Source organism: Pseudophryne corroboree, chromosome 2 (genome assembly GCF_028390025.1).
Source record: "Pseudophryne corroboree isolate aPseCor3 chromosome 2, aPseCor3.hap2, whole genome shotgun sequence".
Classification (NCBI taxonomy): domain Eukaryota; kingdom Metazoa; phylum Chordata; class Amphibia; order Anura; family Myobatrachidae; genus Pseudophryne; species Pseudophryne corroboree.
Genome location: NC_086445.1, coordinates 752,785,564 through 752,812,488, shown reverse-complemented (window position 1 = coordinate 752,812,488; position 26,925 = coordinate 752,785,564). Strand labels below are relative to the sequence as shown.

The window sequence follows — 26,925 nt, the reverse complement described above, 5'->3', positions numbered from 1 at the left end:
GGCCGCAGATTCGGCATTCAGGATTGGATGCTGGTGACCACGGAGGCCAGCCTGAGAGGCTGGGGAGCAGTCACACAGGGAAAAAATTTCCAGGGAGTGTGATCAAGTCTGGAGATTTTTCTCCACATAAATATACTGGAGCTAAGGGCAAATTACAATGCTCTAAGCTTAGCAAGACCTCTGCTTCAAGGTCAGCCGGTATTGATCCAGTGGGACAACATCACGGCAGTCGCCCACGTAAACAGACAGGGCGGCACAAGAAGCAGGAGGGCAATGGCAGAAACTGCAAGGATTTTTCGCTGGGCGGAAAATCATGTGATAGCACTGTCAGCAGTGTTCATTCCGGGAGTGGACAACTGGGAAGCAGACTTCCTCAGCAGGCACAACCTCCACCCGAGAGAGTGGGGACTTCATCGGGAAGTCTTCTACATGATTGTGAACCGTTGGAAATGATGGCGTCCCGCCTGAACAAAAAACTGGACAAGTATTGCGCCAGGTCAAAAGACCCTCAGGCAATAGCTGTGGACGTTTCTGGTAACACCGTGGGTGTACCAGTCGGTGTATGTCTTCCCTCCTCTGCTTCTCATACCCAAGGTATTGAGAATTATAAGACGTAGAGGAGTAAGAACTATACTCGTGGCTCCGGATTGGCCAAGAAGGACTTGGTACCCGGAACTTCAAGAGATGCTCACAGAGGACTCATGGCCTCTGCCGCTAAGAAGGGACTTGCTTCAGCAAGTACCATGTCTGTTCCAAGACTTACCGCGGCTGCGTTTGACGGCATGGCGGTTGAACGCCGGATCCTAAGGGAAAAAGGCATTCCGGAAGAGGTCATTCCTACCCTGGTCAAAGCCAGGAAGGAGGTGACCGCACAACATTATCACCACATGTGGCGAAAATATGTTGCGTGGTGTGAGGCCAGGAAGGCCCCATGAAGAAATTTCAACTCTGTCGTTTCCTGCATTTCCTGCAAACAGGAGTGTCTATGGGCCTCAAATTGGGGTCCATTAAGGTTCAAATTTCGGCCCTGTCGATTTTCTTCCAGAAAAAATTGGCTTCAGTTCCTGAAGTCCAGAAGTTTGTCAAGGGAGTACTGCATATACAACCCCCTTTTGTGCCTCCAGTGGCACTGTGGGATCTCAACGTAGTTCTGGGATTCCTAAAATCACATTGGTTTAAACCGCTCAAATCTGTGGATTTGAAATATCTCACAGGGAAAGTGACCATGCTGTTGGCCCTGGCCTCGGCCAGGCGAGTGTCAGAATTGGCGGCGTTTGTCTCAAAAAAGCCCATATCTGATTGTCCATTCGGACAGGGCAGAGCTGCGGACTCATCCCCAGTTTCTCCCTAAGGTGGTGTCAGTGTTTCACCTGAACCAGCTTATTGTGGTACCTGCGGCTACTAGGGACTTGGAGGACTCCAAGTTGCTAGATGTTGTCAGGGCCCTGAAAATATAGTTTCCAGGACGGCTGGAGTCAGGAAAACTGACTTGCTGTTATCCTGTATGCACCCAACAAACTGGGTGCTCTTGCTTCTAAGCAGACGATTGCTAGTTGGATGTGTAGTACAATTCAGCTTGCACATTCTGTGGCAGGCCTGCCACAGCCAAAATATGTAAATGCCCATTCCACAAGAAAGGTGGGCTCATCTTGGGCGGCTGCCCGAGGGGTCTCGGCTTTACAACTTTGCCGAGCTGATACTTGGTCAGGGGCACACCCTGACTGAGGAGGACCTGGAGTTCTCTCATTCGGTGCTGCAGAGTCATCCGCACTCTCCCGCCCGTTTGGGAGCTTTGGTATAATCCCCATGGTCCTGACGGAGTCCCCAGCATCCACTTAGGACGTTAGAGAAAATAAGAATTTACTTACCGATAATTCTATTTCTCGTAGTCCGTAGTGGATGCTGGGCGCCCATCCCAAGTGCGGATTGTCTGCAATATTTGTACATAGTTATTGTTACAAAAATCGGGTTATTGTTGTGAGCCATCTTTTCAGAGGCTCCGCTGTTATCATACTGTTAACTGGGTTCAGATCACAGGTTGTACAGTTTGATTGGTGTGGCTGGTATGAGTCTTACCCGGGATTCAAAATCCTTCCTTATTGTGTACGCTCGTCCGGGCACAGTATCCTAACTGAGGCTTGGAGGAGGGTCATGGGGGGAGGAGCCAGTGCACACCACCTGATCCTAAAGCTTTTACTTTTGTGCCCTGTCTCCTGCGGAGCCGCTATTCCCCATGGTCCTGACGGAGTCCCCAGCATCCACTACGGACTACGAGAAATAGAATTATCGGTAAGTAAATTCTTATTTTTTTTTTTAACCACCATACTACAAATTATATTTTTTTTTTGTATTTATTTATTGCATATGAACACACCCTACATGGATCGAGTGGAAGATATAAGAATTCCGAAAGGACTAGCAGCTATTCAGAAAGAACGTATTGTACACAGTCTGTTGTTGAACAGTGGTTGTCCTTTTCTGCCTAGGCATGTCATTGCTCGCTTGTCGATTCAATCGTAGGTTATGTCGTCCGTGACTGGCTGCTGACGTCTGAATTTCAGCCGCCCCCCCCCCCCCCCCGGCGGGTTGCTGGATGAAATGTGTGAAAACTTACGGCTACTCTCGACCTCTGTGGGGGCTATAGCTGCGCTAAAAAAGATCAATTGAATATCACCCCCAATCTCCCATCACTTAGATGGGAGGAGCAGGCGCAATATAACAATTGAATTCTGCTTAGTGAGTTTATATAATGTAGTAATTTCAAAATAACAATGCATTTATATTTATAGTAGTAATGTTTGTTTTGCAGATGATGTTGAATTTGAAGTGTCATCAGATAGACGTACTGGCAAGCCTATTGCTGTCAAACTGGTGAAGATTAAAACTGAAATTATGCCAGAAGAAAGAATCAATGGACAGGTAAGGGTTCTGTGTTTTTGTTGTACTGTAATTTCATTGGTTGGGCATATGTAATGAATGCTAAAGGATTTTATACGTTCTCCAAGCTATCCAAATAAATAAATAAGTGGTGCGTTTTTAGTGGTGTCGGCAAAAGAACGTGATGTAAAACATGAGCTGTAATATAGATGCAGTTACAAGGGGGTTACAGCTACCACTGCTCTATTATGTGGAAATGCTCAGTGCAGCGGGTTGTATCAGATCCTGTGGTAGAAAACGTTTTGCAGCCTTACAAGTAACCATGCAACATGGCTACAAAAAGTTCATAAACGTCTGCACTCCACAACCTGTCCTACTATATAATTTAAATGTCTATGGTTTTGCAGGGACATATCCAAACCAGTATCCCCACTTGCACATACTGGTTGAGTATCGCTTATCCAAAATGCTTGGGACCAGAAGTATTTTGGATATTGGATGTTTCCGTATTTTGGAATAATTGCATACAATGAGTTATCATGGTGATGGGACCCAAGTCTAAGCACAGAATGCATTTATGGTTCATATACACCTTATACACACAGCCTGTAGGTAATTTAGTACAATACTTTTAATAACTTTGTGTATTAAACAAAGTTTGTGTACATTGAGCCATCAAAAAGACAAAGGTTTCACTATCTCACTCAAAATTCCGTATTTCAGAATATTCTGTATTTCGGAATATTTGGATATGGGATACTCACCCTGTATTCACAATCAGACCTTCTACCCCTGGGCTCTTGCCCAAAAAGCTAATTGCTTACACTAATTACACTAATGTACTGGAAGCATATGGGTTTTTATTAAACCAGTTTATTGTAAAATCTAGCTTTAGGCCACTTTCCTCTCTATTTAGGAAATCTCTTCTAAAGCATTTCAATGATGCCAATGCTTTTATTACTGTACTTTGGAGGCCTCCTTCTACCCCTCAAATGAGGGTTATAGGCATATTTATTTTTCTACAGAGGAGATGGTTGCTGTAGCTTGGTGGGACTTGTCTATTCAAGTTAAGGCCTCATTCTAATAAGCCTGTTCTTTGGTTTTAATACTTGACAAATATTGTCTATCTCTTGTTTCTCTGACGTCCTAGTGGATGCTGGGAACTCCGTAAGGACCATGGGGATTAGCGGCTCCGCAGGAGACTGGGCACAAAAGTAAAGCTTTAGGACTACCTGGTGTGCACTGGCTCCTCCCCCTATGACCCTCCTCCAAGCCTCAGTTAGATTTTTGTGCCCGGCCGAGACAGTTGACGACATGAGACAGCCGGCTACTCAGCTTGTGCCTGTCCAGGGGTCTCAAACGCCATCAGGGGCTTTAAAACGCCCGTTACCTCAAATGGCAGACACAGACACGGATACTGACTCCAGTGTCGATGATGAGGAGACAAACGTGACTTCCACTAGGGCCACACGTTACATGATTGAAGCAATGAAAAATGTATTGCATATCTCTGATAATACAAGTACCACTAAAAAGGGTATTATGTTTGGTGAGAAAAAACTGCCTGTAGTTTTTCCTGTATCCGAGGAATTAAATTAAGTGTGTGATGAGGCGTGGGTTTCCCCCGATAAAAAACTGATCATTCCTAAAAGGTTATTGGCATCGTACCCTTTCCCGCCAGAGGATACGGCACGTTGGGAAACACCCCCTAGGGTGGATAAAGCGCTCACACGCTTGTCTAAACAGGTAGCACTACCCTCTCCTGATACGGCCGCCCTAAAGGAACCTGCCGATAGAAAGCTGGAGAATATCCTAAAATGTATATACACTCTCACGGGTGTTATACTGCGACCAGCAATCGCCTCAGCCTGGATGTGCAGTGCGGGCCTGGCGTGGTCGGATTCCCTGACTGAAAATATTGATACCCTAGATAGGGACAATATATTACTGACTATAGAGCATTTGAAGGATGCATTTCTATATATGCGTGATGCACAGAGGGATATTTGCCGACTGGCATCAAGAGTTAGCGCGCTGTCCATTTCTGCAAGAAGAGGTTTATGGACGCGGCAGTGGTCAGGTGATGCGGATTCTAAAAGGCACATGGAAGTATTGCCTTATAAGGGGGAGGAGTTATTTGGGGTAGGTCTATCAGACCTGGTAGCCACGGCAACTGCTGGAAAATCCACATTTTTACCCCAGGTAGCTTCTCAACCTAAGAAGACGCCGTATTATCAGGCGCAGTCCTTTCGGCCCCATAAGGGCAAGCGGGCAAAAGGCGCCTCATTTCTGCCCCGTGGCAGAGGGAGAGGAAAAAGGCTGCAACAAACAGCCAGTTCCCAGGAACAAAAGCCCTCTCCCGCCTCCGCAAAGTCCTCAGCATGACGCTGGGGCTTTACAAGCGGACTCAGGCACGGTGGGGGCCCGTCTCAAGAAGTTCAGTGCGCAGTGGGCCCACTCGCAAGTGGACCCCTGGATCCTTCAGGTGGTATCTCAGGGGTACAAATTGGAATTCGAGACGTCTCCCCCTCGCCGTTTTCTAAAGTCTGCTTTACCGACGTCTCCCTCAGACAGGGAGGCAGTATTGGAAGCCATTCACAAGCTATATTCCCAGCAGGTGATAATCAAGGTACCCCTCCTACAACAGGGAAAGGGGTACTATTCCACACTATTTGTGGTACCGAAGCCGGACTGCTCGGTGAGACCAATTTTAAACCTATAATCCTTGAACACTTACATACAAAGGTTCAAATTCAAGATGGAGTCACTCAGAGCAGTGATTGCAAACCTGGAAGAAGGGGACTATATGGTGTCTCTGGACATCAAAGATGCTTAAAAGATGGTGGCTTCTTACGAAGCAATCCCATTCGGCAGATTCCACGCAAGAACCTTCCAGTGGGATCTGCTAGACAAATGGTCCGGGTCGCATCTTCAGATGCATCAGCGGATAATCTTGTCACCAAGGACAAGGGTGTCTCTCCTGTGGTGGTTGCAGAGTGCTCATCTTCTAGAGGGCCGCAGATTCGGCATTCAGGACTGGGTCCTGGTGACCACGGATGCCAGCCTGAGAGGCTGGGGAGCAGTCACACAGGGAATAAATTTCCAGGGCTTGTGGTCAAGCCTAGAGACATCACTTCACATAAATATCCTGGAGCTAAGGGCCATCTACAATGCTCTAAGCCTAGCAAGACCTCTGCTTCAAGGTCAGCCGGTGCTGATCCAGTCAGACAACATCACGGCAGTCGCCCACGTAAACAGACAGGGCGGCACAAGAAGCAGGAGGGCAATGGCAGAAGTTGCAAGGATTCTTCGCTGGGCGGAAAATCATGTGATAGCACTGTCAGCAGTGTTCATTCCGGGAGTGGACAACTGGGAAGCAGACTTCCTCAGCAGGCACGACCTCCACCCGGGAGAGTGGGGACTTCACCCAGAAGTCTTCCACATGATTGTGAACCGTTGGGAAAAACCAAAGGTGGACATGATGGCGTCCCGCCTCAACAAAAAACTAGACAGGTGTTGCGCCAGGCCAAGGGACCCTCAGGCAATAGCTGTGGACGCTCTGGTAACACCGTGGGTGTACCAGTCAGTGTGTGTGTTCCCTCCTCTGCCTCTCATACCCAAGGTACTGAGAATCATAAGAAGGAGAGGAGTAAGGACTATACTCGTGGCTCCGGATTGGCCAAGAAGGACTTGGTACCCGGAACTTCAAGAGATGCTCACAGAGGACCCGTGGCCTCTACCTCTAAGAAGGGACCTGCTCCAGCAGGGACCCTGTCTGTTCCAAGACTTACCGCGGCTGCGTTTGACGGCATGGCGGTTGAACGCCGGATCCTGAAGGAAAAAGCCATTCCGGATGAAGTCATCCCTACCCTGATCAAAGCCAGGAAGGATGTAACCGTACAGCATTATCACCGTATTTGGCGTAAATATGTTGCGTGGTGCGAGGCCAGGAAGGCCCCTACAGAGGAATTTCAACTGGGTCGTTTCCTGCATTTCCTGCAAACAGGACTGTCTATGGGCCTAAAATTAGGGTCCATTAAGGTTCAAATTTCGGCCCTGTCGATTTTCTTCCAGAAAGAACTGGCTTCAGTTCCTGAAGTTCAGACGTTTGTCAAGGGGGTACTGCATATACAGCCTCCTTTTGTGCCTCCAGTGGCACCTTGGGATCTCAATGTAGTTTTGGGGTTCCTAAAATCACATTGGTTTGAACCACTCACCACTGTGGACTTAAAATATCTCACATGGAAAGTGGTAATGCTGTTGGCCCTGGCTTCAGCCAGGCGTGTCTCAGAATTGGCGGCTTTATCCTATAAAAGCCCTTACCTAATTTTCCATACGGACAGGGCAGAATTGAGGACTCGTCCTCAATTTCTCCCTAAGGGGGGTTTCAGCGTTTCACTTGAACCAGCCTATTGTGGTACCTGCGGCTACTAGGGACTTGGAGGACTCCAAGTTGCTGGACGTAGTCAGGGCCCTGAAAATATATGTTTCCAGGACGGCTGGAGTCAGAAAATCTGACTCGCTGTTTATCCTGTATGCACCCAACAAGCTGGGTGCTCCTGCTTCTAAGCAGACTATTGCTCGTTGGATTTGTAGTACAATTCAGCTTGCACATTCTGTGGCAGGCCTGCCACAGCCAAAATCTGTAAAAGCCCATTCCACAAGGAAGGGTGGGCTCATCTTGGGCGGCTGCCCGAGGGGTCTCTGCTTTACAACTTTGCCGAGCAGCTACTTGGTCAGGGGCAAACACGTTTGCAAAATTCTACAAATTTGATACCCTGGCTGAGGAGGACCTGGAGTTCTCTCATTCGGTGCTGCAGAGTCATCCGCACTCTCCCGCCCGTTTGGGAGCTTTGGTATAATCCCCATGGTCCTTACGGAGTTCCCAGCATCCACTACGACGTCAGAGAAAATAAGAATTTACTTACCGATAATTCTATTTCTCGTAGTCCGTAGTGGATGCTGGGCGCCCATCCCAAGTGCGGATTGTCTGCAATACTTGTACATAGTTATTGTTACAAAAATCGGGTTATTGTTGTGAGCCATCTTTTCAGAGGCTCCTCTGTTATCATGCTGTTAACTGGTTTCAGATCACAGGTTGTACGGTGTGATTGGTGTGGCTGGTATGAGTCTTACCCGGGATTCAAAATCCTTCCTTATTGTGTACGCTCGTCCGGGCACAGTATCCTAACTGAGGCTTGGAGGAGGGTCGTAGGGGGAGGAGCCAGTGCACACCAGGTAGTCCTAAAGCTTTACTTTTGTGCCCAGTCTCCTGCGGAGCCGCTAATCCCCATGGTCCTTACGGAGTTCCCAGCATCCACTACGGACTACGAGAAATAGAATTATCGGTAAGTAAATTCTTATTTTTTGTGAGTATGTGCTTCATATAACGTTTATCTGCATTCCTCCAGTTCTATATATGGTTTCTCATTACTATGTACCCTCCCATTACCCGATGTTCACCCTTTATTAAGTTACAGTAAATTATATTTCACCTATTTTCACTCTGTAATCCGTTTTTTTCTTAGTGTGGATTACTACAAATTGTTAAACTGTTAACAAAACCATTTCTGTTTATGTATTTGCATATGTGACTTGAATCGGTCTTATTGAAAATCAATCGTAAAACACAGCCATAGATTTCTATTCGAATTATAAGTTGACAAATTTGGTAACATTAACACATCTTTTTATAATTTCAATTCCTCAGTTGCTGAACATTTGCATAACTTACTTAACCTATTATTCTGTTTCTCCTACCCACCAGGTAGTCTGTGCCGTGCCTCATAATTTGGAAAGTAAGTCTCCAGCTGCCCCAGGTCAGAGTCCCTCAGGGAGTGTTTGCTATGAACGCAATGGGGTAAGTAAGCAATTGTTTGTAAGCTTTGGGTTGTTTTTTTTTTTTAGGTGGGTACCGCTTGATTTAGGAATACTACTTGACAAAAGTACTTAGTTTTTATATGCATTTCTACACTAAAATCAGTTTATTTACAACAAATAATTCTCCCAAGTAGCCCCTTTGTTTACTAACTAAATGGAAGATTTGTAAAGCCTTTGTGTAGGCCAGTGGTTCCCAAATTTCTGGAGTTGCTGCGCTTTAGAGTGTCTGCATGCTATACGACGCCCTATTTGGGGGCAGATGTATTAAACCTAGAGAAGTGATAAAGCAGTGGTGAGTGGGAGGAGATAAAAATGACAGGAGCTGACTGGCTGGTGTGTTTCACCTTCCACTTATCACTGCTTTATCACTTCTCCAGGCTTAATACATCTGCCCCTTGATTTGGTCCTGGGCCGCCAACCTGAGACACCCCTGCAAGAGCCTTGCGGCATTCCAGGGTGCCTGCACACAGTTTGGAAACAACTAGTTTAGGCCATTTATTCAATGTAGTTAGTTGTAAGCTCCATTTGGCTTGTTTGCAGTAGTAATCTGTCCTTTGGTAAGCTAATGTAAACTTTTATAAAAATCTTATTTTTGTGAGGACATTACTGTTATAAACCACTAACGTGCAGGTTGTCTAAAATAATAAAATTTCTATTTGTAGGAAGTATTTTATTTAACTTACACTCCTGATGATGTGGATGGAAATGTTCATCTTGAAACTGGAGACAAAATTAATTTCATTATTGAAACCAACAAGAAGTAAGTTTTAACTACTTAAAATTAATATTGATATATTTTAAACAAGAAATGAGAGGAATTTATTTTTCATCCACTAGGGGTCACTGGAGTACTCTTGGGATATGGACGGGGCGTTAGCAGGGACAGGCATATTTTTAAATGTGTAACCCTCCTCCCCCTCCATACTCCCAGAGACCTCAGTGTTTTTTGTGCCTTTGCCAGGGAAGGATCATTCTAGAAGTCTGTGGACTTTATTTTTCAAAGATTTTTTTTTTTTTTTTTTCTACTTCCACAGTTCCTTCCCAGCTTATTAAGAAACTTGGGTCTGGGACTGTGTGTGCTGCTGATAGCAGCATAGGCATGTCGGTGCTCAGGTGAGGAGCCCCGCCATAGACCTAAATCGGCATTTACTGATTTCAGCCTAAGGCTGCAGGAGCTGGACAGAGCTTGACCATAGAAGCCCTGTCGGAGCCTCCAATTCCCAGAGGTAGCGAGCAGCAGGCAGCTCACACTGCCGCTGCTCCCTTGTATAGTGTGAAACATGCGTTTATTCAGGTTACTGTTTGCACGGAGAGAAGAGTTTAACTTAGTGTGTACCACCCCCCTCCCTGCCCAGCCGCAGTTAACCACGCTACCACCGCCGGGCACTTTCCGCAACCCGGAGCCGCAGTCAGTTCTCCCAGCACTGCCGGCGGGGCACCCGCTGCTCCCTGGCACTCAGAAACCCCTACGCCGGCCGCGGACAGCTAACACTGCTGTGGCCCACTTTTACCCCTCCCCTCACCGCTTGGGGGGGGGGTAGATGCCGCCGCTCAGCTCCCGGCCGCAGGGACCGTATTCAGTACAATACCGGCACTGCAATAGGGGAGGTGACCATAAGGATAATACAGGCTATTAAGCCTAGCTAGGGGCAGCATATATTTGTAATAAGGGAAGGTGACCATGGGGGTGATACAGGCTATTCAGCCTAACTCGGTGCATCATGTCTCTGCAATAAGGGGCATTGGCCCAAATGGAGGTGACCATGAGGGTAATGCAGGCTATTAAACTTAGATACAGTGCTTCTGTGTTACATATATAACTAATGTATATGTTTAAAAAAAAAAAAATGGCACATGGTGTGGACGCCATTTTCCAATGACTTCCTGCTTTTTGTTGCAGGATTTTGATGTTGATCCTACAACACACGGCCACTAGAGGGGGCAGTGGTGTTAGTAGGACATTTAGTACAGCACAAGTTTTAAAACGGAAAACTTAGTGTGTACCAAGGTGGTACGTTCGGCTTTATACACACTACTTTAAAAATTGTACTATCTATGTGCATGACAGTAAGCTACTGCAAAATCAACAAGCAGCTTGTCTGTGATACCTGGGAGAGTGTGTTGCGTGATGGAATTCCATTTACAGTGTGTCTTGCAAATTTGAGTCCAATACGGACCTCTGTCCTGATCCTCCTTGGGCGATCATGACAGGTGTGATGGCTTATTTGAGCTCAAAGTTGGCCGCTGCACGAGAAGACCGTAGGCGGAAAAATCGTATTCTAGGTTGCCGTCTGAGCTGCCAGTGGACTCAGGATATGTCTATACCTTTTCAGAGTGTACAATGTCCACAATTCCTAAAAGTAGTCCTAATTTGTCTCCTGCTTTACTGGTTTCATCGGTGTTGCATTCTGACGATTCAATGCCAGACCTGATATCTCAGGAGGTAGAGGAGGAAGGTGAATTAGGCAAATAGTAAGCTAATGGATAGCCCAGGTATTGATAATCTCATCAGGGCAGTACTTCAGGTACTACATTTCACTGAGTGGAGCCTCTGTCAAATGAAGTTTTATTTGCTAAGGGCGACTGTTTTCCTTGTTCAGAAACTCTTAATAAGCAGTTAACGGTAGCATGTAAAAATCCAGATAGAGGGTTTTCTATGCCTAGGTGGCTTTCTGCCTAACGTTCCCAGTGTCTGAGTACTAAATGGGAAAATTCACAGTGGATTCCTCTGTTTCAAAACTTTCAGACCAGTCCAAGCTGCAACTACGTTTAAAGAACAGTCAGAGCTTAAGCTGGAAGCTATGCTAAAGTCCATGTATACAGCATTAGGAGTGTTACTTACATCTGTTTTAGTTGGAGTTTGGGTTAACAAGGCTGTAGTTGTATGGGCAAAACCACCCCAGTTAGGCCTACAGCAGGATCTTGCCAGCGACAAGCGTATACTTCTTGCTGATCACATTGTCAATCGGCTGAGTATTTCGGTACGCCTTTTATGACATCGGCCAGGTTAATTGTGCATTGGTTATGTTCTTGGCAGGCAGAGGCTGAATCAAGACGAGGAATAGAAGCGTTGCCTTATACTGGCAATAGGTTATTTTGTCCTGAATGGACAAATTGATTGCTTAGGTTACGGAGGGACAGTCTGGTTTCCTACCATTGCCCACACCAGTTCCTTAAAGAAAATACGTTGGACCAGCATTCAAATCGGTTAGGCCCCAGCCCTTTCGAAGGCTGTGTTCGAGGAACAACCGTACAAAGTACTAACCGTCAAGACAGCCAGCTGACAAACCAGTGGCATGACGGACTTGCAGCCCATCTCTGATCTGCAGTCGTGGAAGCACGCCTTCAAACATTTCACTTGGTGTTGTTTCAAGCATCCACAGATGGATGGATCCGCAATTTAGTGTTCAAAGGTTACAAAATAGTTTGTCTACCACCTATGTGGTTTTTTAAGACAAGCCTGCCTGTGTCAGGAGACAGAACAGCGGTTCTGTGGACCGTGATTCGGGGTCTCTCATAGATTCAGCTGTTTGATTTGGCTTCCAGTTCACCAACAGGGTAAAGGTGGTTGTTCCACTCTTTTTGTAGTACCAAAACCAGACGACTTGGTCAGACTGATAATGAACCTAAAGGGGCTCAATCGGTGCGTCACTTACTACACATTAAGGATGGAATCCCTGCGGTCAGTGATTGCCGGTTTAGAACTAGGAATTGATTTGGCTTTATCTCCAAGTTTGCGATTTTTACAAATTCTAATTTGACACCGCATCAGGCGTACTTAAGGTTGTACAGCAAAACAGTTATCAATTTCAGCCACTACAGTTTGGCCTCTCACCAGCTCCTCGGGTATTTACAAGGGTGATGTCTGTGATGCTAGCTCATCTCAGATCCCTGGAAGTGATAATAGTTCCGTACTTAGACGACCTTCTCATCAAGGCTCTGTCTCAACAAATACTCCTTCAACATGCCTTACTGAGGTACAATGTACTAGTTCAGCACGGTTGGATTGTCAACTTCAAAAAATCAAGCCTGGTCCCATTTCAAAGAATTCAATTCCTAGGAATGATTCTGGATACGTTGGATCAACGAATTTACCTGCCAGAACAGAAAGCACAAAGTATTCATCATCTTTTACAGTTAGTGCTCAAACCACGGACAGTCTCGGTGCACTAGTGCATTCGACTGTTAGGAAAGATGGTGGCGTATTTCGAAGCACTCTAGTTCGGAAGATTTCACTCACATTCTTTTCAACTGGATCTTCTCGCACAGTGGTCAGGCTCTCATCTACAAATTCATCACATAGTGCTGTTGTCTCAAAGGCCCAGAGTATCACTACTCTGGTGGCTCCACATGCATAATCTCACCGCAGGAAGACTGTTCGGAGTCTGGAATTGGATAATTCTGACTGACTCAAGTCTCAGAAGTTGAGGAGCAGTGGTCCTACATCAGCAATCAGGGTCTCTGGTCAGACAGAGATTACGGTCAATAAATGGCCTGGATCTCAGGGCACTCTGCAATGCTCTGCGTCAAGCAGTTCAAATACTCCAGTCTTATACTGTTAAGGTCAGCCAGACAACGTGACGGCAGTCGCATACATCAACAATCAAAGTGGGACTAGAAGTCGCATGGCCATGTGAGAAGTTGCTCGAATCCTAAATTGGGCCGATCATCACCAAGTGATATTGTCGTCAGTATTCTTTCCAGGAGTGGACAACTGGGAAGCAGATAATCTGTCGTCAGGATTTTCATCCAGGAAAATTGGCTTTACATCCAGATTTCCAGCTGTTAGTCCAGCGGTGGGGTTACCCACAGGTGTATCTAATGGCATCTCTCCAAAATCAGACACCCAAGTATGTGTCCAGAACAAGAGATCCAAAGGCAGTGGCAGGGGTGCTCTCACAATAGCGTGGCCGTACAGTCTTGTGTGTCTATATCCACTGTTTCCGCTGCTTCCTCGGTTGTTAAAGCAGATCAAACGAGAGTCCACAACAGTCATACTAGTGGCGCCTCATTTGCCTCGGAGAGCTTGGTTCTCAGATCTCTGCGGTCTGCTCGCAGACAGACCTTCTGCAACAGGGTAGCATGGCTGCGTTTGATGGGGTGGAAACCGCTCTCTTAAGATGAGAGGTAATTCCACAGTCTGTTATACCAACTATGTTACTCGCTAGAAAGCCAGTTACAGCAGCTCATATCGGTGAATTTGGCGAGCTTATATGGGTTTGTGTGAAGCTCGGAAGCTTCCGACGTCTTCTTTCAAGTTATCCCGTCTTCTGCTATTTTTACAGACTGGGTTAGGTGGAAAAAAGGACTTCGTCTAGGGACGCTAATTGACAGGTTTCGGCTTTGTCAATTATCTTTCTGCGCCGTGTGGCTCTCTTGCCAACAGTTCATACATTCCTGCAGGTGTCCTTAGAGTTCATACTCTGTTTACACCACCTACTGCTACATGGGACTTGAATTTAGTTTTTGGCTTTTTGCAGTCCTCTAATTTTGAAGTGGATGTTAAGTTTCTAACTTGGAGTTTTTCTGTTAGCCGAAGCTTCGGCAAGGCGTGTTTCAGAATTCGGTGCATTGTCATGCAAGCCACCGTATCCGGTTTCATAACTGAGCGGAACTTCGGACGAATCCCGCTTTTCTACCAAAGGTAGTATCCTCTCTTCATATAAATCAACCAATCGTGGTTCCTGTTTTTTCAGAAGGTTCAGGAACTCCAGCTACTTTGGATGTGGTACGCGCACTCCGCGTTTTATGCAAGCCGAACATCAACCGTACGTAAAACAAATAGTTTGTTTCTCTATAAAGCAATCAAGGTAGGCTGGTCCACTTCCAAACAGACCTTGGCCAGATCGATTAAGCTGACCATTCGTAAAAGCTTACTTTTTTGCTGATCTACAACTGCTTGTATCTATTTCAGCACGTTACATGCATTCTGTGGGAACCTCATGGGCAGCAGGTCGTGGAGCCTCCACGACACAACTTTGCCGTGCAGCTATATGGTCATCAGTGCAAACGTGTTTGCTTTTACAAATTTGGTAATTCTAAGACATCAGCATCTAGCTTTGGCCGTCTAATATTACAGGTGCCAACCAGCTCTCCCGCCCAAGGGGGAAACTTTGGTACGTCCCAAGAGTACTCCAGTGACCCCTAGTGGATGAAAAAGAAAATAGGATTTTGGTACTTACCGGGTAAATCCTTTTCTTTGAATGCATAGGGATCACTGGACGCCTGCCCAGAGCAGTTTCACATGTCTTGTGGAAGGTTCAGTATATCTTAAGGTAACACATTATAACCAATGTTGTTGGAAGGTTACGGTGATTATCTGTTGTCGTGTCAACTTTCCAGTTGCCGTTGTTATAATGGTATATGTAATTCTCCATTGTTCATCCTCTTTTTAGCTCCTTTTCGGCTCAGTAAAAAAAAACTGAGGTTTCTGGGAGTATGGAGGGGGAGGATGGTTACACATTTAAATATTTAGATGTGCCTGTCCTTGCTAACGCCCCGTCCGTATCCCAATAGTACTCCAGTGACCCCTATGGATTCAAAGAAAAGGATTTACCTAGTAAGTACCAAAATCTTTATTTTATTTTTTTTATTCATTTTTTTTTTTTCATTTTTTTTAGCCATGGCCACACAAGATTATTTTTGATTGGCCTGCATTATTAATCTGTCCTAACCTGCAACTTTTAATGTCATGTGTGTAGTATTTCATTAGCAGTAATGCATGTCCTATAGAATTTTGTATGGTTTGTGGCACTTGTCTTACAGGGCAATTGTAGGTAATGAAACTTTTTTTTTTTTGTAAGAATAAAAAAAATAGGATTTTAATTACCTACTGGAAAATCCTTTTCTCGTAGTCCATAAAGAATATTGGGGGAATCTAGTACGATGGGGTATAGATGGGGTCCAAATGAGCCGGTGCACTTTAAATTTCTTCAACTGGGTGTGCTGGCTCCTCCCTCTATGCCCTCTTCCATGGGCAGTTTTAGGTAAAGTAGTGCCCGAAAGAGAGAGGACATACTCGAGAGAATGAACGTAACCACAATGAGTGGTGAGATTTACACACCAGCACACCACTAACCTAACACAACCAATAACGGCTGGTAAAACACAGCAACGGCTGAACAGGTAATCATAGAAGAGAACCTGCAGAAAAGTAAACGCACTGAGGCGGGCGCCTAATATCCCTTATGGACTACGAGAAAAGGATTTACCGGTAGGTAATTAAAACTCTATATTTTCTCTAGTATTCATAAGGGATATTGGTGGAATCTAGTGCGATGGGGATGTCCCAAAGCTTCCTGAACGTGTGGGAATGTGCGGAGACGTCTGCAGCACAGCCTGCCCAAACTGGGAATCCTCTTTGGCCAGGGTATCAAACCTGTAGAACTTCACAAAGGTTTTCTTCCCCGACCAGGAAGCAGCTCGGCATAGTTGCAAGGCCGAGACTTCACGGCAGCTGCCCAGGAATACCCCACCGATCTGATAGAGTGGACTTTCAGAGACTCTGGAACAGGTAAGGCTGCCGACACATAGGCCTGTTGGATAGTAAGTCTAAGCCAACGAGCAGTGGACTGCTTTGAAGCAGGGCAACCCTTTTTCTGCGCATCATAGAGCATGAGCAAGGAATCAGTCTTTCTGATCTGAGCCGCTCTCTAGACATAGATCTTCAAGGCTCGCAAAGCATCCAATGCCTCCGGTGGAGCAGAAGTGCCAGAACTTGATGAAACCACAATAGGTTGATTCAAGTGGAACGCAGAGACTACCTTCGGCAGGAATTGCTGCCTAGTCCTGAGATCCGCTCTGTCCATATAAAAGACCAAGTAGGGCTTTTACATAAGTCCCCCAGTTCTGAGATACGTCTAGCAGAAGCCAGGGTCAAGAACCCCACTGTCTTCCACGTGAGGTACTTGTCTTCTACCATCATCAGAGGTTCAAACAAGGAGGACTGTAGAATTTTAACACTACATTCAAATCCCAGGGCGCTGTGGGCGGCACAAAAAGAGGTTGAATGTGAAGCACCCCTTGTAAAAAGGTCTGAACTTCTGGCAATACTGCCAATTTCTTCCAGAAGAAAATTGAGAGCTAAAATCCGGACCTTAATGGAACCCAGACGTAAGCCCTTATCCACACCAGCCTGCAGGAAACGCCCCAAGTGGAACTCCGCAGACGAATACGTGCGTTCCTCGCACTAAGACATATCTTCTCCAGATATGATAGTGTGTTGACGTCACAGGTTTCCTGGCCTGAACCATGGTAGCAAGAACCCTTTTGGAAAGGTCTTTGTTAGCTAGGATGTTCCGCTCAATCTCCATGCCATCAAATGAAGCCGCCGTAAGTCCGGGTAGATGAACGGACCCTGTTGTAGATCTCAGTGGCAGAGGCCAAGGGTCTCTGACGGACATGTCCAGAAGATCCGCATCCCATGCCCTCCAAGGGCAATCAGTATTGCCTGGACTCCTTGATTCCTGATTCGCTTGAGCACCCTTGGGAGCAATGGAATCTGAGGAACCAAGTAGAAAAGCCAGTAAGGCCAAGGTGACGTCTGTGCATCCACTGCCCTGGACGGAGGGTCCCTGGTTCGTAAGTAATACTAATGAAGCTTCTTGTTGAGTCGAGAAGCCATCATGTCTATTTGTGGGGGCAGCCCCACCAGTCGATCTGCTGAAACACCTGATGGTGAAGCCCCCACTCTCCCGGGTGGAGATCGTGACTACCCAGGAAGTCAGCTTTCCAGTTGTCTACTCCCGGAATGAAGATTTGCGGATAGTGCTCTTGCGTTTCTTTCTGCCCAGAGGAGTATTCTTGACACCTCTCGCATGCAGGCTCTGCCTTTTGTCCCTCCTTGTCGACTGATGTACGCCACTGCGGTGGCGTTGTCTGACTGTACTTGGGTCGCGTAATCCATGAGCAGAGGAGAGGCCCGAAACAGAGCATTGTAGAGCGCCCGAAGTTCCAGAATGTTGATCGGAAGGAGAGCTTCGTGTGCCGACCACCTAGAGCTGAGTCCCCGGGTGACAGCTCCCCGTCCTCTGATTCTCATCCGTCATGAGGAGGATCCAATCCTGAATCCCGAAACTTCGGCCTTCCAGTAGGTTGGAGGACTGCAGCCACCACAGGAGGGAAATCCTGGCCTGAGGCGACAGCAGTATTATCCGGTGCATCTGAAGATGTGATCCGGACCACTTGCTCAGGAGATCCAATTGAAATGTTCTGGCATGGAACCTTCCATATTGGATCGCCTCGTACGAGGCAACAATCTTCCATAACAATCTTATGCCAAGATGGATGGATATTCGAGTAGGCCGGAGAACCAAGCGGACCATCTCCTTAAGTGTTCTTGCTTTGTCTTCTTGGAGGAACACATTCTGAGCCACAGTATCCAGCAACATTCACAGGAACAGGAGCCGCTGAGTTGGCTCCAGGTGGGACTTCTGTAAATTGAGGATCCACCCATGATGTGATAGAATTTGGATAGTGCGGTCTATATGGAGCAATAAAAGCTACTTGGCTCTCCCTTTTTATCAGGAAATCGTCCAGGTAAGGGACAATATTGACCCCCTGGACCCGAAGTTGGAACATCCTCTTCGCCATCACTTTCGTGAACACCCTCTGAGCTGTGGACAGGCTGAAGGGTAGCGCTTGTAACTGGTAGTGATCGTTCAACAGGGCAAACCTCATGTAAGCCTGATGAGGTGGCCAAATCGGGATAGGTGTCCCTGATACACAGGGAGACCATGAACTCCTGTTTAGACCTGCAATCACTGCTCGCAAGGATTCCATCTTGAACCCGAAAACCTTTTTAGTAAGAGTTCAAGGATTTCAGATTCAAAATGGGTCTTACCGAACCACACGGTTTTGGTAACTCTTAACAGGTTGGAGTAATAATCCTTTCCCTGTTGTTGCAGTGGCACTGGAACAAGGAATCTGGACTGGACCAGTCTTAAGATAGCCTGTTGCAGCATAACATGCGTATCCTCCAAAGCTGTTAAGCTTGATTTGAAAAATCGGTGGGGAGGAGCACCGTCAAACTCCAGCTTGTAGCCCTGAGAAATGAGGTCCTGTACCCAGGTATCCTGGCAGGAACTTTCCCAGATGAGGCTGAAGTGACGCAGCTGAGCTCCCACCCCGAGATCCCCTCGGGGTGGGCTGGCAGTCATGCTGAGGCGTTAGTGGAAGCTGAACTGGTGCTATGTTCTTGGGAACCTGCAGCTGCTGGCTTTTTTGCCTTACCTCTGGTGCCTCTCGCAGTGTTTGAGGCGCCACTCGCAGTGTTTGAGGCGCCACTCGCAGTGTTTGAGGCGCCACTCATTCAAGATTGAAACAAACATAGCAGTCCGAAAGGACTGAGTAGATGACCCTGTGTATAAGCACCTAGTCGGTGGGGCCCCAGAGAGGAGAAACGTGGAATTTCCTGCAGTAGTTTTAGAAATCATCTCAACCCCGAATAGCCACTCCCCTGACAAAGGGAGAGACACCACACTACGCTTAGAATGTGCGTCCACTATCCACTGGCGCAGCCATAAAGCTCTTTGCGCCGACACTGCCATGGCAGTAGTGCTCACATTAATAGCACCTATCTCTTTAATAGAGTTGCACAGGACGCGTGCAGTATCCTGAATGTGTTTGATCAGAGTAACCATACTCGCCAGAGAAGCATCCCCCGCAAGGCCCTCTTGAACTGGCCCACCCAGGTGTGATTGACGTGTCAACCAGCAACCTGCTGTCACAAGTCTTTGTGATATACCATCTGCTGTGGAAAAGACTTCAGTGTAGTATTCTAGTTTTCTATCCCCAGGGTCCTTCAAAGCCGAGGAGCCAGGGACCGGTAACGCAACTTCTGTAGACAGGTGCGAGACAGACGTCAACAGCCGGGGGATCTTCCCAGTTTTTCCTGCCTTCAGGAGAAAATAGGAAAGTGTTAAGAAGCGTCCAGCCACCTGGAATTTTTTATCAGGATTTTCTCTGACGTCCTAGTGGATGCTGGGGACTCCGTCAGGACCATGGGGATTAGCGGCTCCGCAGGAGACAGGGCACAAAAATAAAGCTTTAGGATCAGGTGGTGTGCACTGGCTCCTCCCCTATGACCCTCCTCCAAGCCTCAGTTAGATTTTTGTGCCCGGCCGAGAAGGGTGCAATCTAGGTGGCTCTCCCAAAGAGCTGCTTAGAGTAAAAGTTTTGTTAGGTTTTTTATTTTCAGTGAGTCCTGCTGGCAACAGGCTCACTGCATCGAGGGACTTAGGGGAGAGAAGTGAACTCACCTGCGTGCAGGATGGATTGGCTTCTTAGGCTACTGGACACCATTAGCTCCAGAGGGAGTCGGAACACAGGTCTCACCCTGGGGTTCGTCCCGGAGCCGCGCCGCCGACCCCCTTGCAGATGCCGAAAAGTGAAGAGGTCCAGAAACCGGCGGCAGAAGACTTTTCAGTCTTCATAAGGTAGCGCACAGCACTGCAGCTGTGCGCCATTGTTGTCAGCACACTTCATAGCAGCGGTCACTGAGGGTGCAGGGCGCTGGGGGGGGCGCCCTGGGCAGCAATGATAGTACCTTATTCTGGCTAAAAATACATCACATATAGCCCCTGGGGGCTATATGGATGTATTTAACCCCTGCCAGGTCTCAGAAAAACGGGAGAAGAAGCCCGCCGAAAAGGGGGCGGGGCCTATTCTCAGCACACAGCGCCATTTTCCCTCACAGAAATGCTGGTGGGAAGGCTCCCAGGCTCTCCCCTGCACTACAGAAACAGGGTTAAAACAGAGAGGGGGGGAACTTATTTGGCGATATGACTATATTTATTAAAATGCTATAAGGGAAAAACACTTATATAAAGGTTGTCCCTGTATAATTATAGCGTTTTTGGTGTGTGCTGGCAAACTCTCCCTCTGTCTCCCCAAAGGGCTAGTGGGGTCCTGTCCTCTATCAGAGCATTCCCTGTGTGTGTGCTGTGTGTCGGTACGTGTGTGTCGACATGTATGAGGACGATGTTGGTGAGGAGGCGGAGCAATTGCCTGTAATGGTGATGTCACTCTCTAGGGAGTCGACACCGGAATGGATGGCTTATTCAAGGAATTACGTGATAATGTCAACAGAGACGGCCGGCAAACAAAATAGTACCTGTCCAGGCGTCTCAAACACCGTCAGGGGCTTTAAAACGCCCATTTACCTCAGTCGGTCGACACAGACACAGACACGGACACTGATTTCAGTGTCGACGGTGAAGAAACAAACGTATTTTCCTTTAGGGCCACACGTTACTTGTTAAGGGCAATGAAGGAGGTGTTACATATTTCTGATACTACAAGTACCACAAAAAAGGGTATTATGTGGGGTGTGAAAAAACTACCTGTAGTTTTTCCTGAATCAGATAAATTAAATGAAGTGTGTGATGATGCGTGGGTTTCCCCCGATAGAAAATTATTGGCGGTATACCCTTTCCCGCCAGAAGTTAGGGCGCGTTGGGAAACACCCCTTAGGGTGGATAAGGCGCTCACACGCTTATCAAAACAAGTGGCGGTACCGTCTCCAGATAGGGCCGTCCTCAAGGAGCCAACTGATAGGAGGCTGGAAAATATCCTAAGAAGTATATACACACATACTGGTGTTATACTGCGACCAGCGATCGCCTCAGCCTGGATGTGCAGAGCTGGGGTGGCTTGGTCGGATTCCCTGACTAAAAATATTGATACCCTTGACAGGGACAGTATTTTATTGACTATAGAGCATTTAAAGGATGCATTTCTATATATACGAGATGCACAGAGGGATATTTGCACTCTGGCATCAAGAGTAAGTGCGATGTCCATATCTGCCAGAAGATGTTTATGGACACGACAGTGGTCAGGTGATGCAGATTCCAAACGGCACAAAGAAGTATTGCCGTATAAAGGGGAGGAGTTATTTGGGGTCGGTCCATCGGACCTGGTGGCCACGGCAACTGCTGGAAAATCCACCGTTTTTACCCTAAGTCACATCTCTGCAGAAAAAGACACCGTCTTTTCAGCCTCAGTCCTTTCGTCCCCATAAGAGTCATATCTGCCCAGGGATAGAGGAAAGGGAAGAAGACTGCAGCAGGCAGCCCATTCCCAGGAACAGAAGCCTCCACCGCTTCTGCCAAGTTTCTCAGCATGACGCTGGGGCCGTACAGGACCCCTGGATCCTACAAGTAGGATCCCAGGGGGTACAGATTGAAAAGTCGAGACGTTTCCCCCTCGCAGGTTCCTGAAGTCTGCTTTACCAACGTCTCCCTCCGACAGGGAGGCAGTATTGGAAACAATTCACAAGCTGTATTCCCAGCAGGTGAAAATCAAAGTACCCCTCCTACAACAAGGAAAGGGGTATTATTCCACACTATGTTGTGGTACTGAAGCCAGAAGGCTCGGTGAGACCTATTCTAAATCTGAAATATTTGAACACTTACAAAGGTTCAAATCAAGATGGAGTCACTCAGAGCAGTGATAGCGAACCAGGAAGAAGGGGACTATAGGGTGTCCCGGGACATCAGGGATACTTACCTCCATGTCCCAATTTGCCCTTCTCACCAAGGGTACCTCAGGTTCGTGGTACAGAACTGTCACTATCAGTTTCAGACGCTGCCGTTTGGATTGTCCACGGCACCCCGGGTCTTTACCAAGGTAATGGCCGAAATGATGATTCTTCTTCAAAGAAAATGGACGACCTCCTGATAAGAGCAAGGTCCAGAGAACAGTTGGAGGTCGGAGTAGCACTATCTCAAGTAGTTCTACGACAGCACGGGTGGATTCTAAATATTCCAAAACCGCAGTGGTTTCCGACGACACATCGGCTGTTCCTAGGGATGATTCTGGACACAGTCCAGAAAAGGGTGTTTCTCCCGGAGAAGAAAGCCAGGGAGTTATCCGAGCTAGTCAGGAACCTCCTAAAACCAGGAAAAGTGTCAGTGCATCATTGCACAAGAGTCCTGGGAAAAATGGTGGCTTATTACGAAGCGATTCCATTCGGCAGATTCCACGCAAGAACTTTTCAGTGGGATCTGCTGGACAAATGGTCCGGATTGCATCTTCAGATGCATCAGCGGATAACCCTATCTCCAAGAACAAGGGTATCTCTCCTGTGGTGGTTACAGAGTGCTCATCTTCTAGAGGGCCGCAGATTCGGCATTCAGGATTGGATGCTGGTGACCACGGAGGCCAGCCTGAGAGGCTGGGGAGCAGTCACACAGGGAAGAAACTTCCAGGGAGTATGGTCAAGCCTGGAGATGTCTCTTCACATAAATATACTGGAGCTAAGAGCGATTTACAATGCTCTAAGCCTGGCAAAACCCCTGCTTCAGGGTCAGCTGGTGTTGATCCAGTCGGACAACATCACGGCAGTCGCCCACGTAAACAGACAGGGCGGCACAAGAAGCAGGAGAGCAATGGCAGAAGCTGCAAGGATTCTTCGCTGGGCGGAAGATCATGTGATAGCACTGTCAGCAGTGTTCATTCCGGGAGTGGACAACTGGGAAGCAGACTTCCTCAGCAGACACGATCTACACCCGGGAGAGTGGGGACTTCATCCAGAGGTCTTCCACATGATTGTGAACCGTTGGGAAAAACCAAAGGTGGATATGATGGCGTCTCGCCTCAACAAAAAACTGGACAGGTATTGCGCCAGGTCAAGAGACCCTCAGGCAATAGCTGTGGACGCTCTGGTAACACCGTGGGTGTTCCAGTCAGTGTATGTGTTTCCTCCTCTGCCTCTCATACCAAAAGTACTGAGAATTATACGGCAAAGGTGAGTAAGAACGATACTCGTGGCTCCGGATTGGCCAAGAAGAACTTGGTACCCGGAACTTCAGGAGATGCTCACGGAAGATCCGTGGCCTCTACCTCTAAGACGGGACCTGCTTCAGCAGGGACCGTGTCTATTCCAAGACTTACCGCGGCTGCGTTTGACGGCATGGCGGTTGAACGCCGAATTCTAAGGGAAAAAGGCATTCCGGAAGAGGTCATTCCTACACTGGTAAAAGCCAGGAAGGAGGTGACTGCACAACATTATCACCGCATTTGGAGAAAATATGTTGCGTGGTGTGAGGCCAGGAAGGCCCCCACGGAGGAATTTCAATTGGGTCGATTCCTACATTTCCTGCAAACAGGATTGTCTATGGGCCTCAAATTGGGGTCCATTAAGTTTCAAATTTCGGCCCTGTCGATTTTCTTCCAAAAAGAATTGGCTTCAGTTCCTGAAGTCCAGACTTTTGTGAAAGGAGTACTACATATACAGCCCCGGTTGTGCCCCCAGTGGCTCCGTGGGACCTTAATGTAGTTTTGGATTTTCTCAAATCCCATTGGTTTGAGCCACTCAAATCGGTGGATTTGAAATATCTTACATGGAAAGTAACCATGCTACTGGCCCTGGCTTCAGCCAGGAGAGTGTCAGAATTGGCGGCTTTATCGTATAAAAGCCCATATCTGATTTTCCATTCGGACAGGGCAGAACTGCGGAAGCGTCCTCAGTTTCTGCCTAAGGTGGTGTCAGCGTTTCACCTGAACCAGCCTATTGTGGTGCCTGCGGCTACTAGCGATTTGGAGGATTCCAAGTTGCTGGGCATTGAAAATATATATATTTCAAGGACGGCTGGAGTCAGAAAATCTGACTCGCTGTTTATACTGTATGCACCCAACAAGCTGGGTGCTCCTGCTTCTAAGCAGACGATTGCTCGTTGGATTTGTAGCACAATTCAACTTGCACATTCTGTGGCAGGCCTGCCACAGCCTAAATCTGTCAAGGCCCATTCCACAAGGAAGGTGGGCTCATCCTAGGCGGCTGCCCGAGGGGTCTCGGCATTACAACTCTGCCGAGCAGCTACGTGGTCGGGGGAGAACACGTTTGTAAAATTCTACAAATTTGATACCCTGGCTAAAGAGGACCTGGAGTTCTCTCATTCGGTGCTGCAGAGTCATCCGCACTCTCCCGCCCGTTTGGGAGCTTTGGTATAATCCCCATGGTCCTGACGGAGTCCCCAGCATCCACTAGGACGTCAGAGAAAATAAGATTTTACTTACCGATAAATCTATTTCTTGTAGTCCGTAGTGGATGCTGGGCGCCCATCCCAAGTGCGGATTGTCTGCAATACTTGTACATAGTTATTGTTACAAAAAAATCGGGTTGTTATTGTTGTGAGCCGTCTGTTCAGAGGCTCCTACGTTTGTCATACTGTTAACTGGGTTCAGATCACAAGTTGTACGGTGTGATTGGTGTGGCTGGTATGAGTCTTACCCGGGATTCAAAATCCTTCCTTATTGTGTACGCTCGTCCGGGCACAGTATCCTAACTGAGGCTTGGAGGAGGGTCATAGGGGGAGGAGCCAGTGCACACCACCTGATCCTAAAGCTTTATTTTTGTGCCCTGTCTCCTGCGGAGCCGCTAATCCCCATGGTCCTGACGGAGTCCCCAGCATCCACTACGGACTACGAGAAATAGATTTATCGGTAAGTAAAATCTTATTTTTCCAGGTCCACTTTAAACATCTCTGATTCCTTAGAATCAGACAAAGTGATGCTAACCTTTTTTCTGTGAGGAGAAAAACTACTGCTTTACTGCATAGTCTTCTACTGGGAATTTTAACATGTCCCTGATAGCAAGTACGAGGGGCTCAAGCCCTTGTGCAGAAGATGAATCCTCAATAAGTGTCCAGCTCCTCCCCCATCCTTCTGTCCCTCTTCATCAGTTACTGAGATTAAGCAGGCAGCCCACGTGTATGTGGCTCAGAGCTAGCGAGAAGGGTCTGTCCTCTGCCTCTTGCAGCCTGGTCTGCTTATGACTGTTTGCAGAGAGAACATGTCTGCCATCCAGGGACTGTAACCAGGATGGCTGCTGCAAACCCCCCCCCCCCCCCCCAAGCCTTGCTACATTATTCATTAGAAGGGGGGGGGGGGGGAGGAATCTGCATGTGCAGAAATGTGTTTACAATACTCAGGAGACAAACTCACACACACACTGTACAAGCAAGCCTGCCTTGATTGGTATGTGAGTAGGAGACCCAGAGAAAATGACCAGCACACCAAGCCTAGCAGACTCTGGGAGACTGCAGGCTGTAACTTTATACTGTGACTCAGTGGAACACCGGTGTGTTTTGTCCTTATGAGGACTCTGTTTACAAGTATAGCAGCTGCTCTACCCCTTTTCTAACACCTCTATATGTACCTGGAGTGTTGAAGGAGCTGTGTGCCTGCTGTTACTGGAAGCAGAGGAAGGCGCCAAGAAGCTGCTGGTTCTGCTCAGAGGTAGCTCCGCCCCCTGCAATGGCGTCGGAGGTATACACTTATTTATACTGGCAAATGTCTCCTTTTGGTGTGAAACATAATATAAATACCTGTTTTCACAACCGCTTGCCAGAGTACACAGGGGGCTGTAGCGGGTCCCCCCCGCCGCCACTTTGTTTTTGCAACACTAAGAACCGTGGGACTCCCCTAGGGCCCCGAGTTTGTACTCGCCACTGTTGTCACCTTCAGGCAATGTTAGGGGTGTGCAGTGTGCTGCGATTTGTGACCGCTTAAGTGCAGTGCCCTGCTGTATAACAACCTCTCGGGACTGTGGTCCTGCAGCGGGGGAGCGGCCAGCCCCGCTCCTCCTCCTCCCCCCCTCCAACTCCCACGGTGCAGGTATGCTGTTGCCCACACAGCATACCGAAAAAATCAAAGATTTTAAATAAAACTCTAGGAGCTCCAGACATTTGCATCCTCTCCTGGGTGCGCTTTTTTCTAAACTGCCTCTGGAAGGGGGCATAGAGGGGAGGAGCCAGCACACCCAGTTGAAGAAATTTAAAGTGCATCGGCTCCTTTGGACCCCGTCTATACCCCATCGTACTAGATTTCCCCCAATATCCCTTATGGATGCTAGAGAAAATGATAAAAATTGCTAATATTTTAATTTGATATCTGTGTGGGTACTAATTGTATTTTTTTCATTTACATCTTAGCACTGGTGCAGTAAGTGCTCGTAATATTATGCTGCTTATGAAAAGGAAACAAATGCGTTGTCAGGGTGTGGTTTGTGCCATGAAGGTAAGTTAAATTTATTTTTAACACGCTTTTCTCTTATCCTTTACAATCAGTTGGGAGGGGGATTAACTGGCCTGTTCTGAGTAACAGTGACGACAACTTTTGGCACTAGGGACATTATTCACTTAGTATATCTTATGACATTCTTGT

At 47.3% G+C, this 26,925-nt stretch overlaps 1 protein-coding gene across 3 annotated transcripts in view; it reads left to right on the top strand.

Moving 5' to 3' along the window:
- CSDE1 (cold shock domain containing E1) overlaps positions 1 to 26,925 on the top strand; it is a 281,875-nt gene that overhangs the window by 127,732 nt on the left and 127,218 nt on the right. For all 3 annotated transcript variants that reach the window (XM_063955435.1, XM_063955436.1, XM_063955434.1), the window contains 4 exons: positions 2,810 to 2,919; positions 8,645 to 8,737; positions 9,420 to 9,517; positions 26,694 to 26,778. In XM_063955435.1, the coding sequence (XP_063811505.1) occupies positions 2,810 to 2,919; positions 8,645 to 8,737; positions 9,420 to 9,517; positions 26,694 to 26,778 (386 nt within the window). The remainder of the gene's footprint in view (positions 1 to 2,809; positions 2,920 to 8,644; positions 8,738 to 9,419; positions 9,518 to 26,693; positions 26,779 to 26,925) is intronic.